At 37.4% G+C, this 20,568-nt stretch overlaps 1 protein-coding gene and 2 long non-coding RNA genes across 3 annotated transcripts; 2 read left to right on the forward strand and 1 right to left on the reverse strand.

Moving 5' to 3' along the window:
• Positions 1 to 3,765: 3,765 nt before the first annotated feature.
• On the reverse strand, positions 3,766 to 6,298 carry LOC131001349 (laccase-14-like). Its single transcript, XM_057927718.1, has 6 exons — positions 5,959 to 6,298; positions 5,703 to 5,854; positions 5,391 to 5,635; positions 5,187 to 5,315; positions 4,188 to 5,123; positions 3,766 to 4,098 (listed from the first exon to the last, which is right to left on the reverse strand). The coding sequence occupies exons 1-6, from the start codon at positions 6,058 to 6,060 to the stop codon at positions 3,935 to 3,937; spliced, it is 1,728 nt and encodes a 575-aa protein (XP_057783701.1). The 5' UTR covers positions 6,061 to 6,298; the 3' UTR covers positions 3,766 to 3,934.
• A 2,164-nt stretch (positions 6,299 to 8,462) lies between these two features.
• Positions 8,463 to 10,885, forward strand: LOC131001373 (uncharacterized). Its single transcript, XR_009093916.1, has 3 exons — positions 8,463 to 8,683; positions 10,016 to 10,094; positions 10,692 to 10,885. It is a non-coding gene; the product is annotated as an uncharacterized LOC131001373 (long non-coding RNA).
• Positions 10,886 to 15,587: 4,702 nt separating this feature from the next.
• Positions 15,588 to 17,962, forward strand: LOC131001374 (uncharacterized). The gene is made up of 3 exons (XR_009093917.1): positions 15,588 to 15,808; positions 17,141 to 17,219; positions 17,817 to 17,962. It is a non-coding gene; the product is annotated as an uncharacterized LOC131001374 (long non-coding RNA).
• The last annotated feature ends 2,606 nt before the right edge of the window (positions 17,963 to 20,568 follow it).

Here is a 20,568-nt window from a genome sequence, read left to right on the forward strand (position 1 = left end):
TAAAAGTATGATCTCATAAATGATACTCATCTTCATGTCAGCGTATAATCAACAAGGCCAAAAATAAGACAAACTTGATAATTATGAAAACAATACTATTGTAGACTCTAAAGCATGCAGGATTAATATGAAGTATAAGGAAGAAATATTATAACTAAAGAAAAGAGAGAAATAAACCTTGTGATCGGAAGCATAGAAGAGAAGACAATTTAGCAAAAGAAAACTTCTGATATTTGGGAGAAGAAAATGGCTCTGGTTTCCACAATGCTAATATGTTGTAGTGTGCAGTAGGAGTAGGAGTAGGAGTTTAAGTTTACGTAGGTTGAGATTAGGTTTTCTTTTATTAACTCTATTTTACATAAAAAAACGATGTGGCAAATATTTTAATTAATTGACTTAAATGGAATGACTATGTAGATTTAAATTGCCACGTGGAATAAATTTATTTGAAAACTTGAATTAAAAAACTTAAATGATACTACAAAATACAAGTTTAGTATTTGTTTTGAAACTTTAAAGTTTGGTAACAAATTTGATAGAAGTAGCATAGTTTGGTAACATTTTATGCAATTAACCCCCATAAAGAACAATAAAGAAGGAATTAAAAAGGAAAATTACATCACATAACCATCGAACTTGCTTGCGAAGACAGCTAAAACTCATCTGAATTGCCACCAAAAGCCGCCGAACTGGTACTTAATCCCTTTCTGCGATCAATTATCCCAAATCAAACCGCACACAAAAACACCAAAAGCCATCTCGATTAATTCTTTTTCTTTAATTAAAAAAAAATACAAATTAGTTGTGAGGGATAGTTTTGTGGAATACCTCGATCGGGAATGAGATTCAGTGTACCACACTTTATGTTCCACTTTCAATTTTATTTATTTTCTTATATATTTTTTTCTTCAATTTCAACTTTATATGCTTTAGTTTAATTTTGTGATTATTAACTAGGGTTTATTCCATCAATCTAGGATATATAATTATTTTTTATCATTTAATTTCACTTTTATTAGTTAATAATAGGTTAATAAATTCAAAGTCATGGTATATACTTTTTAAAAATTTTAATTTTTTAAAATAAAAATTAAATATAATTCATAGTATCATAATAAATTTTATTTTTATAAAAATTATTTTTAAAATAATAGATATAAGAATGGAACACAGTAACACACATAAAATTGTGGGACACTGAATCTCATCCTAGATACGGGCCAACCATTAGATATTACATTAAGAATTCCAAAATTCAGGAAAATAGCTCTGTTGGATAGGGCCAACCATTACATATTACGAGAGGAACAGGAAAATGATGAAGGACACTAACTACGCGGCTTTTCTTTCGTTTGTACGTAGATTCAAATGAAGAAAACTGCAAAATTATAAAAAAAAAAAAAATCGTATTCTCAAAAAAGTGAAATTTCTATTATTCCCTCCGTCCAAGCCCAACATGCTCAGTTGCTTTTGACACTGATGAGGAGTAATATATGCAGAGCAGAGGAATGAGCTTGGACAGAGGAATCACTAGGGTCAGAGGAATCGCTGAGGTCAGAGGAATGCTCCACTCACAGACAGTCAACGGCAGAAATGACCACTTTACCCGAAAAGCGTCAGAGCAGAAGAATCATCTGTTCGTAGAGGAATCCAAAACTCCCTGTTACACACGGTTCTCTGTCCCTGAACAGAGGAATGAGCGAAGGCAGGCAAAATTACCATAGTACCCCTGACCACGCGGGGAACGTGTCTTCAAGACTGAAATTACTATTTTGCCTCTAAAGTGTATTCTATAAATACCCATGCACTTGTACCATGTATTTTGACGTGCACACTTCCTCAATACAACGGAAAAACTCTTCTTTGTTCTTGGCAATTCAATTCCACTCAACTCTCTTTCAATTCTCACGTTCGACACTAGGTAAAATTCACAATCCGATCATGATTCACCGGTTAAGACACTACCCACTTAATTACGATTCACCAGGCACGGAGATTAAGAAATTCACTTTATAAGGGATAAGTAGTGTAGTCCACCAAAGATTAAGCTTTTAAGTATTCCTTTATTTTTTGTTAATCATATTTGCTTCCTTATCTCATTTATACCATTTTCATTTAATTTAACTCAATTATTAAAATAAACTGAATTGAAAAAGACGGATGAATAAAAATAAAACTGAAATTAGGGCATCACAGATGCAACAACAATCACCACCAACAATCACCAACAATAGAAATTAGGGCATCACAGATGCAACAACAATCACCACCAAAAATCACCAACAATCGAAATTAGGGCATCACAGATGCAACAACAATCACCGCCAACAATCACCAACAAAAGAAATTAGGGCATCACATATGCCATCACAATAGTAAAAGGAAAGTCCTCACCCGTCTCAGGGACAAGCACCACCTCCTCCTCTTCTTCAGCCACCACCACCTTCGGTGGTTCTGTCTCAGGGACAAAGGTCTCCGACAGATCGGATACAAGAGTTCTTAATCCCTTTCGAACCACCTTCCTTCGAGCCTCTCGAACCGCCTTCCTTCGAACCTCCCGAGGTAGACATGGAATGGAGAAACTTAGATCTAGAGAGTAGACGAATCCCCATCAGAAAATTGGGAGTCGAAAGCGTATCCGCCGCTCAGAGACTCTTGGTCGACAAAATCGACCAAGGATCGGTCGAACTCCGCAGGAATCGGCGAGGGTTTTTTAGTATACATCACGACGGGGAATCACGAGGGTGGGTTGCAGTTGATCGACGAAGGTGAGAGAGGCGGAGGTTGGAGAATCAGTTCACGCCGCTAGAGAGAGAATAGAGGATTTAGGGTTTTCGCAAGAGAGAGATGAGAGATGCCACTTTCAAAAGTGAAATGTAAAAAAAAATCGGAAGAAATATTTAATTAGCCGCCCCATCTAATCTGAAATTAGGCCCTTATCATAATATAAACAACCCCTAATTATTTCTATTTTAAGACTGAGCCTATTGGGCTGAGACGGATGGAGTATTATTTTACTTAGAATAATGATAATTTAATAAAGAAATGTGATTTTACCTAGTAGACATAACTTTAAAAATAATATTTCCCACAATTATAAATTTAAATACTCCCTCCGTCCCGGCCAAAACGCTACATTTGCTTTTCGGCACGAGATTTAAGGAGTTGTAGATTAATGTTTTAAGTGTGTAATAATAAAGTGATAAAGTAAGAGAGAGAAAGTAATAAAGAAATACTTAATTAGTGTTAGTTAAGTGTTTAAAATTTCTTATTTTTGCCAAATATAGAAATGTAGCATCTTCGTTGTGACGGCCCGGAAAGGAATATGTAGCATCTTGGGCGGGACGAAGGGAGTATATATTTATATTTAAATATATCTCTGTCGACCAAAAATATTATTTGCCAAGCATAAAAATTGTGTTGCCAAAACTCCCTACCGATATCATGAAAACTCGAAAATTGAATGACAAATACTCTTAAAATTATTTTTTTAAAATAATGAAAATTATTCAATAGAATGTGCCGATATTAATTTCATCTAATAGACATAAATTTAAAAATAACATTTCTCATAATTATAAGTTTAAATATATATTTAAATTTAAATAATCTCTGTCGTAGACAAATATATAATTTGTCGGCATAAAAATTATGTTGCCAAACCCTTGCTGATGTCATGAAAACTCGTAAATTGAATGATAATTGCATCCTGAGCAGATAAAAATTGAAAATTGAAATGACTTCAATGATTACATAAACAGAAGATAATAAAGTTAACTTTTAATAGCACTTAAATTTAATTAAACTGATAAATTGAAAGTGAACACAGGGAGTAGGAGAATTTTCCCTTTGCCGACAAGCTAGACTTTTTTTATTTGATAGATAAGTACTACTAATACTAATAAAATCCCAAGCAAATTAATAAATGATATAATTAAATCCTAAACAATAATTGTTGAGATGGTGCTTCACAGCGGGGCATATCTGGGGGCGGAGGCAACATCTTCTCATTGGGGGCTTCTCCGTCCTTAACGATGAACACCATCTTCATTCCCCAAGTGTAATGACGTTCGAAATGGCAGTGCATGTACCACACTCCTGCGATATATATTGCAACTTTATTTACTTAGTTATCAGACTCTTTGCTTAACTTTACAAAGGAGATGAAAAGAGAAAATAAAAAAAACCTGGATTGTTAGCCTTAAATCTGATAGTGCTCCATCCATTTTTTGGAACGGAAACCGTGTCCATCAACGGCGGGTCAATGAGATTATAGCGTGGCGGATCGGTGGTTGGGTCGAAGTTCCCGAATCCAGTTCCGATAACGTAGAAGTTGTGTCCATGTAAATGTATGGGATGATCGATTCCGATGCCGAAGTTGGTGCCTTGAAGCACGATCTCAACTTCCGAGTTATAGTCCAACATATACACAGCCGTTCCGAATTGGGTGTGCCCCTCATCCTCGGGCTTATAACCTTGCGTGAAGTCGAATATTGTTGATGGCTTGGCCGGGAAATCGGTCGTGAAAACTCCTCCGATCCCTTTGTAATAGGCCTCAAGAATAGTTTGGGTTTCCGGGTAGAGCATGGAGATGTTGTTGATGCTGGCCAGCAGCCTGCCGCTATTCTTGCAAGAATTTGAGAAACAGGGCCCCACATTAATGGTGAGAGTGAAGAAGAGGTTGTGTGTGATGTTCATAGGAAGTTTGATGGGATAGTTGTCGTTGGCCAGGCTTCTGAGCCTCTTGCTGAAATGGGTGGACTCCGCCCAGCCTTGGAATCCAGGGAAAGAGGGAAGCACCGGTGTCGAGGGGGGGGTGTAGTTACCAACGTACTCGACGATTCCTGTGGTGGGGATGTAAGTATGCCAATAGGGGCTGGCCCATACTCTGCCGGCCATGTAATAACGGCTGGGCGGCTGGTTGGCTTCCAGCAGGAAATCCATGGTCTGGCCGGGGGCAATCGCAATGTGATCGGTGTTCAGCGGCTTCGTGTAGGCGCCGTCCATGCCCACCACCGTCACGTTGTGGTCCTTGATTTTGAAGTACATAATGTAGTTCATCATTGCGTTAACCATTCTGATCAGGTAAGTCTTGCCCGGCTCCACACTCAACTTCAATGTATCTGCATCATATCAAACAATTACTAAAACTTCCTATTTGTTTGGATTTTATCTGGAGAGCCTACCTTGTTTTGAGCAGGGATACAGGTCGCCAGGTTGACCATTCATGAGGAAAGCATCAGAAAAATCGGCAGCTACTCCTTCGGCTATAGACTTCTCGAAAACTTGTTGCACATCAGCATTCCACCACTCTCCTGAAATGTTATTCCCAATTTAATTATAAAAATCCAACACAATTAACATTGGTCGAGAATCTTAATTCAAGCTACCTAGTAAGATGGGAAGTTGAGCATGAGGCTTAGGGAAAGGATAAGTGTGTGTCTTGGGCGGTAGAATGATGATGGCGCCATACACAGTAGCTCGAGTCCAATCGATGTGTGCGTGCCAAAATAAAGTGCCTTCTTCGTTGGAGAGCAACATCCGTTGTCTAAACCTCTTGCCGGGACTAATAGGACACTGCGTCACTTGGGTGACGCCGTCTGTCCATGGATATCTCGGCATTTTTACTCCATGCCTGAAATCACAATGCTATATTATATATGATCATATATATACTACTAATATGCTTTAATTTCACGTACCAATGGATACTTATATTTGCATCGGCGCGATTGATAACATCGATTACCACCAATTCTCCCCTTCTAGCATATATAGTTGGCCCTGGGAACTGCCCGTTTACTGTTAGCATGCTTTTGGTGCTGCATAGCCTGGTGTGTGAAGATCTTCTCACCTGCAAATCCAGGCTTCCAATTAGCTAGCTTTTCTAAAATTAAAAAACATATAAGAAAATTACAAAATCAATTGATATTATTAGTGATATGATGGGGAACATACCTCAAACTTATGAACTAAAGCATGGACTGGACCCATGCCTCCGAGCATAATAATACCTAAGAAGCATAGGATGAAAACGTTAAGCTTCCTATAAGAAAACATTTTTTCCACTACTCTTCTGGTATGTATTACTTAGATAGGAGAATTTCCTTTTTCTCTTTTCCGTATTTATAATGTTGATTCTAGCTTACATCTTTCCATTTCCTCTCATTTATTTCTGAAACGTGATTCACGTGTGCGCGCATCGTGTCAATATTACGAGTCACGACCCCGAATATTTTAGTTGGGATGATTATTAACCCCAAGAAAAAAGGCTCACTTTCTAGTGTTTTTGGCATTTAACACAATATAATAGTAAGAAAATGCATAGTTTAGATAGGTGTCAACACTTAAAGCAGTGTAAAAGTTAATTAACACTAGAACGTCCACGAAACGTCCACGAATATCGAAATTGACATTATATTTAAATAAATATAAAATATATTTTAAAAACAAAATAATTCAAGTCAATTATTCTTTTTTATTTTAATCGTATTGCCAAATTTGATTCATGAAAAAATATTCAATATACATTTTAAATTGTGTGAATTTTGAAAATAGCCACTTTGGAATTGTAAATTTAAAAAATACCCACTAAGATAAAAAAATTAAAAATTAGCCACACTTACCATTTTACCCTTGCATATAAAAATTTTAAAAACACAACCAGTCAAATTCACATCTGTCATTAATTTTGGTTGTGAATTCAAGCTTCGAAACTCGAATTCACAACTGAATAGCTAGTATTGGTTGTGAATTCAAATTTTAAAGTTTAAATTCACAACTAAAAATAGTGTTAGTCGTGAATTCACAACTATAAATAGTGTTGGTTGTGAATTCACAGCCAATGCTGGTAATTCAATTATGAATTCATAATTCAATTGTGAATTCATCGAGTTAGTTGTGAATTTAAGAACATTAACCAGACAAACTAATTCAATTTTCACACAATTCTCGATTTTCATATCCCCCTATTGCTGAACAAATCAGCACGCAAAGTAAAATCAATGATTGAGGATAAATTTACATCTAACTTTGTAATCACGTACTATTACACAATTCATAGTCACATATTTAACAATATACACAAACATTGCTTCACCATAATTTCCAAGCCACATGTTCGACGAAATGACTGAACCAAAGTAAAAAAACTCAAAAATCATATTTTCGATGTGCCATCATTCACCATAAACCAATTACCCCCACAATAGAAAATTAAATCAATATATAATCAATCCAAATCCAAATCAAAATAAAAAACCAACATCGATATATAATTTTTACTTGAGAGTCTCAAGTTGAGACATCGACAAAGCTGGATTTTATGATTCAAAACCTCCAAACAATTCTCTCTCTCTCTGTGTCTCTCTCTCTCTAACACTCCAATGGACATCCGAAAATTGGAGGATTCAAGCATCCTTCCATTCACAGTATGGTTCATCTCCATATACATGGGGGATACTTTATGAGCTTCAAAAAGTGGGGGAAAAACCAAAGAGAAGAAGCATTGAGCTATCTCATCTCCCTCGCTCATGGCACCCCCACTCTGAATCGGTGCAGCTTCGATCTGTCCGCCAGAGAGAGAAAGTGGGAGATCTTCTCCAGCGGTGGTGTTGCAACCACCACGTCGTCGGAATCGCCCAACTCTATTGCCGACGACAATGACGACGAAGGCGACGAGGACGAGAGACAGAGTGAGAGTGTAACACCCCGCTTTTTCCCTAGCTAGATGTATGACTCTAAATTCTAGGTTATACCTATAGAAATAAAGTTTTATATTCTAAAATATTTTTATATAAATTTGGGCCTAAATAAATTTATTTACTTAAATATATTTATCATGGACATTATATTAATTTTGGATTAAGAATAAAATATTTTCATAAATTTTGTTAGTGTTGGGCTTATTGTTATTAATGTGCCAAATTCTTTTGCAATGATCCTAAAACAATTATTCAAGTTTCAACATTTATAGTTTATTAATGATTTCAAGGATTTGGATACCTTATTTTCGTATCTGCAAATTAACAATTTCTACTCTATTTATTTACATTTGTTTAAAGAAGTCTCCAAGCCAGCCATTCCTATTTTTATTCTTATCAGATATCTAACCGCCCTAGTTAGATAAATAACTTTAAATCATAGATTATGTTCTTAACAATAGAAATTTATTTTATACTTATATACATTAACTCAAGATTTAATCATGAATAAATATTTGCATAATTTCCTACTTTTGGGCCATAAATAAATATTTCTATAATTTCTCAATATTGGGCCTTATTGGGTATTTGCTTGGGCTATATTTTTTTTAACTGAAGCCCATAACACATTTAGGACTTATTGCAGTAATTATTTTTGCTAGCAGTAACGTGTATCCTTCTTTTGCCATAACCTTTGAATTTATTTTCAGCCATTCATTTTATTTCTAAAATCTTGACAAACATTACAGCTAGCCAAATTTGATTTCTTTCTGTAAGATTTGATTTTTTTCCACAGCAGCAAACTTTGAAGCAGCAAACTTTGATTGATCTCTTTCACACGTTCATGTTCAAATCTTTGACGAACAAGTAAATTCAATCTATTTAAACCTCATTGTATCATCCTCAAATTCACAAATCAACAAAACAAATTCAGTCTTTTAAGATTCATCCTGTTTCTTCCCACTGCCGAATCTCCATCGGTAATTCTCATAAACTTGTATAGTTTTATTTTCATATGCAAAGATCTCTGCTTTCTTTCAATTTACAGAAAACAACCAAAACTTTACAACAGAATTCTGTTTTCGAATCAAAACATGCATTCATCCATTTTCTGTAATTCTATAAGGAAATCAAATAGAACAAATATATTATTAATTACATAAAAAAGGGAAACTTGGTTTAAAGCTTTGATTTTTGCTTGCCGTGTTGAGCCGGTTGATGCCGGTGCGTCTGAGTCGGGTCTGTTGGGTGTTGTCGCTGCTGCGGTCGCAGAGGGAGACTAGGGCTCGGCGGCAGCTCCGCCGCTGTTGTCCGGCCGAGGATGGAGCATGAGAGATGAGGGCGTGCGTCGTGGTGGTGGTGGTTCGCCACTGCCGGAGACGAGGAAGAAGAGAGTTTGTCGAGGGAGAAGGCGCCTGGGCAGCGCCGCTGTCGACGCATGAGCGGCGATGGTGGTGCTGCTATCGGCCAGGAGAGAGAAGGAAGGTGAGGGTGACGCCGGGTAGGAGATGGTGGCGGCGGGGGTCGCCGGAAAAGGAGGGCGCGGCCGCGGCTTGGCGCGGCGAGGAGAGAGGTAGAAGGGAGGCAATAGCAGAGGGAAGAGGGAGAGAGGTCGATGAGGGCAAGAGGGAGAGGAGGCGGAGCTGTCGGTCTCCGCCGACGGCGCTGCCGTCCGGTGGCGCGGCGGCAAGAGGTCGAGAGAGGGGGATGAAAGGGGGCTGCGTGAGTTGAATTGTGTGTGTGCGTGTTGACTGTGTGTGTTTGGGGGGGAAATAGGGTTTGTGTTGGGCTTGAGGGTTTGGGCCTTGGATGTTGGGCTGAGAGTTATTTTCTCCTTTGGGCTATTGAGTTGTTTATTAAGATGGGCTTCCTTATTTTAACATTTGGGCCTGATTTTATTAATGTATAAACTGCATTTGATTTATTTAAATGGGCTACCCAATATTTATTAATTAGACTTATAATAAAGTTTGATTAATTATTTTAAAAAAATTATTTGCATAATAATATTATATTACTTTTATTATGTGCATATTTTAAGAAAGTACTTATTGTATGTTTAAGCATGTCATGAAATTGCATTAGCATTTTGCAATAAAAATATTTATGATTTAAATTGGTTTTCATTAAATACAATTAGTGAAGAAAATCGAGTAAGGATATTGTTGGTGTCCTTGACTCAAGAAAGTTAGTTTTCAATATTTATTTATTAAATTTTGAAACCCGACGTGACGAATTATAGAATGTTAAGTATTTTCCCTAAGATATTAAGTTAGCATCACGAGACCTATTAAGAATAGAATTTCTTGTAGGCTTTGTGACCAGGGGGATTAGCGCTGCTTTCCCAAGACAGGTTTTTATGTGTATGATCTTCAGGCTTTGCCTATCCAGGTGGGCTTACTTTCCAAATGTATAAAGTATGATTGAGTTATTAAGCTCTAAATGTTTCAACGAATTGCAAATTGTTTATTCTATTAAATGCAAACTGTTTATCCAATAAAATATTTTGTGCACTCTGCTCCGTTTAAGGCTCGCAACAATGAATCGATCGAGGTTCTCTCTTGACCTAACACGTTATTTGAGAATTGTGTACACCTATTAGCTGACCTGGTGGGTTGATCTCCATCGGGCACTAATCATGTATGAGGCGTTATAAGGGTGCTCGACGGGATGTGTTCCGGAGCATTGGGTCCCAAATGGGAGCTTGGCTGGGTTACGCCCTCAGTCCAAGTAAAGCAGGAGTAATGGATCCGTCGGTGGCTAAAAGGTCCGGGATCACAGCGAGTAACGGAAAGGGAGTGTGACATGTGCGCACAAATGAAAGAAAATATTTTAACATGCTTAGAAGTTATTTCGTTTTAAAACCTTCTAAGTTATGTAAATTATGATTGGATAAACTGTCTTTATTAAAATATGAGATGTTTCAGAAAATGCATGCCCACTAAGTACATTAGTACTTAGCCCAAAAATACTTTCAAATGTTTTCAGGTTGGCTGGCCGGTGCTGACGGGACGGAGCTGAGGCTAGGGTTAAATTCCTATGTTAGACTTCCGCTGTAGCAATTACTCATTTCAGTCTTTTGTTTTCCCAACTTAAGATCTTCATGTTAAATTTCAAATGATATATTTTACCTAGCTTAGACTCTTCACTACTAAATTTATGCCAATGAATGTCGGTTGTCAGAAGCATGAAACAAAACTTGTGATCCAAAGGGGCATAGCCCGACTCTCTATTTTATTATTCGGGTTTTAACAAGTATTTCCCTTGTTTATTTCTATAAATTATTCACACCTCGATTATATTTATCCATTCAAGAATTGGGGTGTGACAGAATGGTATCAGAGCACGAGTTTCTTTCATGTTTCTGATAACCATAAGCTATTGATGTCGAGTCTAGAATAGTATCTCTAGATTTCTAAGAATGTCAGTAGCCCTCAGCTCGCCGTCACACTGCCGCAACTAAGGTACGATAATAGTTTCAAAAATATATATGTATATTCAAAGTTATGAAAATTTTCAAGAAAATGTGCGCCTTATGTTTATAATGTTATGTGAATGCTTTTTGTCGTGTTTGGGACTACCCGAACCCATAACGACTCAATGAATGTATTTCGTGTTTGGGACAACCCGAGCCCTTAACGAATCAATGTATGTATGTATGTATGGTCGAGTTAGATTCTTTGAATCTTTCCGGCATAAGCAAAATTTTTCATGAAAGGGACATTTAATGTCCATATGACTCAAAATTTCAAAGAAAGCAAATGTATGTATATATGTATGTATGAATGTGAAAGTTTTATGTTATCATTTTAGGTTCACTGCCTATATGATCAGAATGATGAGTTCTTTTACAAACTGTTGAGAACCACCCAAAAATGTCTTAAGAATGTTAGTCGTGATAGCACCGCTAGAACGGCATAGAATGGATTTATATGGTACCAATGATTTATGATTGAAGTACTTAGAAGTAAGTGCTTTAAGTTAGAAGTTGACTTAGAGCTTTATAAGATATAAGAAGTTGACATGATTGAGGGCGAAGCTCCCATTTGACTGAGTGATTCGTTGTGCTGGGTCTGGCCAGCCCACATGACTAAGATCTCGGTGATTGTCAATTAAGATTTTTGATCTCGAGGTAGAGCGTCATCCCAATGTATAGACTCTCACTATGTAGTTGTCACAATAAGATTTTACTTCCATCACGATAAGCATAATATGATTAGAATGAGTTCGTTTGTCACCAGATCTCGAGACTATAGACATGGTGTTCTCACAATTAGAAAGATGCGATAACAATCAAGCTATGTAGCCGCACTGATAGTGAATGTCTAGTACTCCAAACTAGATTTCCCAAATATGCAATTTCGAGGACGAAATTTTTATAAGGAGGGAGGAATGTAACACCCCGCTTTTTCCCTAGCTAGATGTATGACTCTAAATTCTAGGTTATACCTATAGAAATAAAGTTTTATATTCTAAAATATTTTTATATAAATTTGGGCCTAAATAAATTTATTTACTTAAATATATTTATCATGGACATTATATTAATTTTGGATTAAGAATAAAATATTTTCATAAATTTTGTTAGTGTTGGGCTTATTGTTATTAATGTGCCAAATTCTTTTGCAATGATCCTAAAACAATTATTCAAGTTTCAACATTTATAGTTTATTAATGATTTCAAGGATTTGGATACCTTATTTTCGTATCTGCAAATTAACAATTTCTACTCTATTTATTTACATTTGTTTAAAGAAGTCTCCAAGCCAGCCATTCCTATTTTTATTCTTATCAGATATCTAACCGCCCTAGTTAGATAAATAACTTTAAATCATAGATTATGTTCTTAACAATAGAAATTTATTTTATACTTATATACATTAACTCAAGTTGTTGAAATAGAAATTTTATTAAAAAGAAAAAGAAAAAAAGAGAGACCAGATACAAAGGAAGCAAGCAAAAGCACCCGCAAGAAACCCCGGGTAACCAAAAAACAAACCAAGACTAAGAGAACATTTTAAGAGGGTCGTCCTCGTCTAAATCGTCCTCTTCATCGTCCAACATATCGCCCCATTTTTTCTTCATTTTTGAAGAGGCCACAACCGACATAGCATGGGCTGCATCGGTAGAGTTAGAGGAGTTGATCACAAAGTTTTGCAGTATATGTCCTCGAGACTGAGCATACTTCACTTTATTCAGGAACTCCACAGGCGAAGAAGTGTCAAGACCTGGGCCATGCATATCGTCACGGCGTGCTGAGTTTTGGAAATCCGAAGACATGCCATTGATTATGATACGACGGAGCCTGTGCTTGATAGAAGAATCAGAAACTCTCCCCTTCTTGGTGATAGCCCCTTTCGGACGCCCTCGTGTACGAGAAATGGGTCCTGTCGTCCCAGTCAAAGTTAGCACAGCGTTGTTGTCAGTCACAACAGCAAGCGGCTGAACAATCAGAGGTGCAGAACTCCTCTCGTATTCCTGCTCAACTACCTCAATTTGGCTCTTTTCGTCTTTTAACCAATGGTGTTCCATATCCTTTCTACCCTGACTGTCCTGAGGGATGCAAGCATCTGAAGCTCGGTCTCCATCAGAAGGCGGCTTGTCCATGTTATCATCACCAACAAGTCTCTGTTCATCTTGCAACTCTAGAGAAACCAACACAGCAAAGGGATTGGATGAGGTAGGAGAGTCTGAAGAAGAGTTCAGTTTCTGTCCAAACTCAGGAATTTCCTTTCCAGCCCATGCTGGAGTTTCCTGATTTCCGGTGTAGGGACGAGGATGAACCCTGTGGTCATCTACCTTGGACTGACGACGTTCCTCGGTCGTGGTCGTTTTATTTCTTCTGCATTCGTTAGAATTATGTCCCACAACATTGCAGACGGAGCAGTAATAAGGCAAATTCTCATATCCAAACTTGACAGTAAAATCAATATCGCCACACTTAATATCTAAAGCTTCAGGAATATCAGCCGAAACATCTAACTCAACAAGAATTCTAGCAAAGTGACCCACATGAGCCTGTGCAGACTGACCATCAATCAAGATAGGCGTACCCACTTCTCGTGCGACCCCGGAAAGAACCTCTGGGTGCCAATATTCATGTGGCAAGTTAAAGATTCTAATCCATACCTGAACCAGGGTAGAATTCGCTTTGTAGGGATCAAAATTCGGCACCCAAGCCTGGAGATGGAGTATACCTGAGCGTAAACGCCAAGTCGTTTTAGCGAAAGCCGCTGCCCTATCCTCGTCGGTGGTGAAATTAAAAGTGAAGTAACCTTTTCCGAGCGGATGAATCGACCAACCAGCAGCCGATTTCCAAAGCTGCTGAAGTTCCTCCCAAAGATCCGCTGCAAACCGAGGTGACTCACCTTTGCGGAGGATCAGCCGGCCGTGAATCGCATGGACGAAACGCTGGACTTGTCTTTGGTGGAAAGAAGGCTCTAAAACAAGGCAACGTTTGAGATCCACCAACTCTGGTCGGAGGATTGTATAGTCATGAGCGGGGACGTCCCTAGGCTTGGAAACTTGCTCTGTCGGACTGCCCTCCCTAGCTTTCAGTTTATCTGCAAAAGAGGCTTTCGGCGGCACCTTCGGAGCAGACAGCGGACTGACCACTTTCGGATGGGCAGTCCCGATCGAGCGAGGCGGGATCAGGCCGTTAGGACCATCGGCCTGAGAAGAGACGCCGACAGTATGGGAAGTCATCACCGCAGCGATTTCCGGGAACGAAACATCTGCAGTAACTCTAGCAGCCTCCGCCGAACGATCTGTGACAGTGATGCTCGGAGGAGATTGTTTGTTGAAGATCCGCTCCGCAGGCAACGCACCAGCAGGCGGAGCAGCAACTCCCGAACTTCGATCCAGAGAAGCGGTCTCGGAGTGCTCTCCTACAACCACGGAGTAACGAGGAGTATTTTGGAGAAAATTGTTAGAGACGACCGGCAGATTGAGCGCCCCTCTGTCGCCCTGTGAACTAAGTCCACCGGAAACCAAAGACAACGGCGGGAACCAACCAACGCTCGATGGGCCATTGCCGCCGTTTGACGCCATCGGACGGACGGATCAGCAGCTGGAACCGGTGAGGGACGCGCTCCACGCGATCCGCCGCTGCTTGAGTAGCAAGCACCAGCGGTCGGCCGTCGCCGGCTTCACCTGCTGGAGCTCCGGCAACCGCGACCTCTGCCGCCCCTGAAACCCCCTGCCGCCACTCCTGCTGCCTCAGCAGCTCGCTGGTGGTGCCGCGGACCGATGCAGAGAAGCGGTTGCAGCTGCGACTTCGGACGGACTGGAGGCTCGTGAGGTGGGGCGAGCCGCTTGCGGCCTGCGTGTTCGATTTCCAGAACAGCAGCGAGCACGGCGGACGGGCTGCAGATCCCCTTTTCACGGTCAACGGGCTGGAATCGTGCAGATTCCCTTCGTAACGTGCTGGACTGCTGCTTAACGGAGGATGAGGAGGAGTCCGGTGTCGGGCTGGCGAGGCTCAGATCCGCGTCGGCGTGATGAATTGAATCTCAGGCTCCATTTTTGCCTTCAACTGTACACTCGTTTAGAGTGTCGTCTTCGAGAGAGAGAAAAGCTCAGAGAGAGAGAGCTTTCATTTCTCATATACATTAACTCAAGATTTAATCATGAATAAATATTTGCATAATTTCCTACTTTTGGGCCATAAATAAATATTTCTATAATTTCTCAATATTGGGCCTTATTGGGTATTTGCTTGGGCTATATTTTTTTTAACTGAAGCCCATAACACATTTAGGACTTATTGCAGTAATTATTTTTGCTAGCAGTAACGTGTATCCTTCTTTTGCCATAACCTTTGAATTTATTTTCAGCCATTCATTTTATTTCTAAAATCTTGACAAACATTACAGCTAGCCAAATTTGATTTCTTTCTGTAAGATTTGATTTTTTTCCACAGCAGCAAACTTTGAAGCAGCAAACTTTGATTGATCTCTTTCACACGTTCATGTTCAAATCTTTGACGAACAAGTAAATTCAATCTATTTAAACCTCATTGTATCATCCTCAAATTCACAAATCAACAAAACAAATTCAGTCTTTTAAGATTCATCCTGTTTCTTCCCACTGCCGAATCTCCATCGGTAATTCTCATAAACTTGTATAGTTTTATTTTCATATGCAAAGATCTCTGCTTTCTTTCAATTTACAGAAAACAACCAAAACTTTACAACAGAATTCTGTTTTCGAATCAAAACATGCATTCATCCATTTTCTGTAATTCTATAAGGAAATCAAATAGAACAAATATATTATTAATTACATAAAAAAGGGAAACTTGGTTTAAAGCTTTGATTTTTGCTTGCCGTGTTGAGCCGGTTGATGCCGGTGCGTCTGAGTCGGGTCTGTTGGGTGTTGTCGCTGCTGCGGTCGCAGAGGGAGACTAGGGCTCGGCGGCAGCTCCGCCGCTGTTGTCCGGCCGAGGATGGAGCATGAGAGATGAGGGCGTGCGTCGTGGTGGTGGTGGTTCGCCACTGCCGGAGACGAGGAAGAAGAGAGTTTGTCGAGGGAGAAGGCGCCTGGGCAGCGCCGCTGTCGACGCATGAGCGGCGATGGTGGTGCTGCTATCGGCCAGGAGAGAGAAGGAAGGTGAGGGTGACACCGGGTAGGAGATGGTGGCGGCGGGGGTCGCCGGAAAAGGAGGGCGCGGCCGCGGCTTGGCGCGGCGAGGAGAGAGGTAGAAGGGAGGCAATAGCAGAGGGAAGAGGGAGAGAGGTCGATGAGGGCAAGAGGGAGAGGAGGCGGAGCTGTCGGTCTCCGCCGACGGCGCTGCCGTCCGGTGGCGCGGCGGCAAGAGGTCGAGAGAGGGGGATGAAAGGGGGCTGCGTGAGTTGAATTGTGTGTGTGCGTGTTGACTGTGTGTGTTTGGGGGGAAAATAGGGTTTGTGTTGGGCTTGAGGGTTTGGGCCTTGGATGTTGGGCTGAGAGTTATTTTCTCCTTTGGGCTATTGAGTTGTTTATTAAGATGGGCTTCCTTATTTTAACATTTGGGCCTGATTTTATTAATGTATAAACTGCATTTGATTTATTTAAATGGGCTACCCAATATTTATTAATTAGACTTATAATAAAGTTTGATTAATTATTTTAAAAAAATTATTTGCATAATAATATTATATTACTTTTATTATGTGCATATTTTAAGAAAGTACTTATTATATGTTTAAGCATGTCATGAAATTGCATTAGCATTTTGCAATAAAAATATTTATGATTTAAATTGGTTTTCATTAAATACAATTAGTGAAGAAAATCGAGTAAGGATATTGTTGGTGTCCTTGACTCAAGAAAGTTAGTTTTCAATATTTATTTATTAAATTTTGAAACCCGACGTGACGAATTATAGAATGTTAAGTATTTTCCCTAAGATATTAAGTTAGCATCACGAGACCTATTAAGAATAGAATTTCTTGTAGGCTTTGTGACCAGGGGGATTAGCGCTGCTTTCCCAAGACAGGTTTTTATGTGTATGATCTTCAGGCTTTGCCTATCCAGGTGGGCTTACTTTCCAAATGTATAAAGTATGATTGAGTTATTAAGCTCTAAATGTTTCAACGAATTGCAAATTGTTTATTCTATTAAATGCAAACTGTTTATCCAATAAAATATTTTGTGCACTCTGCTCCGTTTAAGGCTCGCAACAATGAATCGATCGAGGTTCTCTCTTGACCTAACACGTTATTTGAGAATTGTGTACACCTATTAGCTGACCTGGTGGGTTGATCTCCATCGGGCACTAATCATGTATGAGGCGTTATAAGGGTGCTCGACGGGATGTGTTCCGGAGCATTGGGTCCCAAATGGGAGCTTGGCTGGGTTACGCCCTCAGTCCAAGTAAAGCAGGAGTAATGGATCCGTCGGTGGCTAAAAGGTCCGGGATCACAGCGAGTAACGGAAAGGGAGTGTGACATGTGCGCACAAATGAAAGAAAATATTTTAACATGCTTAGAAGTTATTTCGTTTTAAAACCTTCTAAGTTATGTAAATTATGATTGGATAAACTGTCTTTATTAAAATATGAGATGTTTCAGAAAATGCATGCCCACTAAGTACATTAGTACTTAGCCCAAAAATACTTTCAAATGTTTTCAGGTTGGCTGGCCGGTGCTGACGGGACGGAGCTGAGGCTAGGGTTAAATTCCTATGTTAGACTTCCGCTGTAGCAATTACTCATTTCAGTCTTTTGTTTTCCCAACTTAAGATCTTCATGTTAAATTTCAAATGATATATTTTACCTAGCTTAGACTCTTCACTACTAAATTTATGCCAATGAATGTCGGTTGTCAGAAGCATGAAACAAAACTTGTGATCCAAAGGGGCATAGCCCGACTCTCTATTTTATTATTCGGGTTTTAACAAGTATTTCCCTTGTTTATTTCTATAAATTATTCACACCTCGATTATATTTATCCATTCAAGAATTGGGGTGTGACAGAGAGCGTGGGTGGGGGAGGAAGGAGAGAAAGAGAGAGAGAGACCGAGAAGAGAGATATAGGGATTTAGTAGTTTTTTGAATCTTAGGGTAGTTTAGTCATTTAACACAAAAAGTGGGTAATTTTTAAAGTTTTTATTTAAGTGGATAAATTTTAAGTTTACTAAAAGGAAATTATTACTTTCATATATTGACTCTTTTAAATTTATGTTCGTGACAAGATCTTTAATGTTACATAAAAAATATTGAAAATGAATTTAAAATGAATAAGTTATGAAAAATTTAAAATTTATAATATCTTATTTTCTATCTCTTCGTTAAATTTTTTATTTTTTCCCTCCTTCCTATTAATGTTCAGCATAAGACTTTTTTTATTTTTATTTTCTTTTAATTGATTTTACTTCATTTTCTATATGTTTGTTACGTATTAATTTTTTTTATATTTTAATTATAATAAAATTTAATTCAATTAAGATAAGTAAGATTAAATTTAGAAAGGTAGAATTTCTAATGAACAATTTTTTTGTTTGGTTTAATTTTTTTTAATAGTTATTTATGTTATCTATAAATTATTTATTACTTATATAAATATATTTGCTATTATCTTTTTTCAATTAAATTTATTTTAGATTGACATTTATATATATTAAAAATGAAATATGTTCTAATTTATCTTTATAGTTTAACTATTACATACGATACGATACTCATTAAATTTAAAGTATACTAATTGTGTTGATAATTTATATCTATATATTATAATATATAAACACAAATTTTCAATCATTTATTTCTCGCTAAATTGATGTCAAATTTTGAATTATCACATATATTAATCGAGTGCAATCATTTATTTGCTGATAATGCCTAGTTCAAGTGGCAAAGTTGAGGCACTAAAAAACTCTCATTTGTGAGAGGTCTTGGTTCAAATCCCGCTTGTATGCGAGTAATTTTCCCACTTTTGTGTGGGTAGTGTTCCGCCTGCATGCGGTTGTTTTCCCACCTTTGTGTGGCTGTTTATTTGATTATATATTAGATATGCCTCTTGTAATTACAATAGTTTTTAGTGCAATTGAAGAAAAAGAAACTATATTGATTCATTTTAGAATTCTTTAATTTTAAAAATCATAAAAATTAAATTTATAAGGGATAATTGCGTGAAAATACACAAACTTTGCCAAAAATCCATATTTGACGCGAAGTTAGGATTTTACATTTTAATACACCAACTTTCGTTGTTGTCCAAATTTGACACGACTTAATTCTTAAAATTTCAAAAAAACAGCCCCTCTTTGTAAATAATTATACAAAGACCCACTTATGTTTTTATTTGGGACATTTAAACCAAAACAAGATATTTCCTTATGATGTTTTCTTTTAGTCTTTGATCCGCGCCTAAAATGGTTTAAAAGAAAACATCATAAGGAAATATCTTGTTTTGGTTTAAATTTCTCAAATTATAACATAAGTGGGTCTTTGTATAATTATTTACAAAAATGTGTTGTTTTTTGAATTTTTAAGAATTACGTCGTGTCAAATTTGGACAACAACAAAAGTTGGTGTATTAAAATGTAAAATCCTAACTTCGCGTCAAATATGGATTTTTGGCAAAGTTTGTGTATTTAGGTGCAATTTTCCCATATAATGAATAAGTTGTGGTAATTTAAAATTTTAAAATAATGTTTTTCTCCTTCCTCTCTATTCTCTTTAATATATATATATATTTTAAATGTCCTCTCTTTCTAAGGACATGTTTACTTTTTTTTTTCTACTATTAATTTTATATCTTTTTTCTATATATTTATTTATTTTGTGTGATTCTAAATGAAAAATTATTAGATACCATGTTTTTTTAATTATAAAAGTTTAGATTGTAATAAAGGTGAAGAAAAATATTTTGGCTCATTTGATAACTCTTCTTGAAAATATATATATATATATATATATATATATATATTAATTTTAAGATAACTTTATAGATGACTAATTAATTATATATAATAAAAATATAATTTCAAACACGACTTTTTATTTATGTTTGTGTATAAAAATCTCTTTATTTATTATGATACGTAATACTCTATAATAAAAATGTGTAATGCTAATTTACATTTTCAAATTACAAATTTTATTTAGCAATTAATGCGAATTATTATATTTTAAATACATACTCCCTCCGTCCCCAAAATAAGTTCTTCTTTGGGGACGGCACGGGTTTTAAGGAAAAGTTGTAAAGTGTATTGATAGTGGAGAAAAATATGTTATAATTAGTATTGAGAGTGGTGAAAATGTGAAAAAGTGTTATAATTAGTATTGAGAGTGGTGAAAAAGCGAAAAGTAAGAATAAATAAAGTATTATTAGTGGTGGGATAGTTGTCCAAAAATAGAAAAAAAGAAAGAGGAACTTATTTG

Source organism: Salvia miltiorrhiza, chromosome 8 (assembly GCF_028751815.1).
Source record: "Salvia miltiorrhiza cultivar Shanhuang (shh) chromosome 8, IMPLAD_Smil_shh, whole genome shotgun sequence".
In the NCBI taxonomy this organism is placed as follows: Eukaryota; Viridiplantae; Streptophyta; class Magnoliopsida; order Lamiales; family Lamiaceae; genus Salvia; species Salvia miltiorrhiza.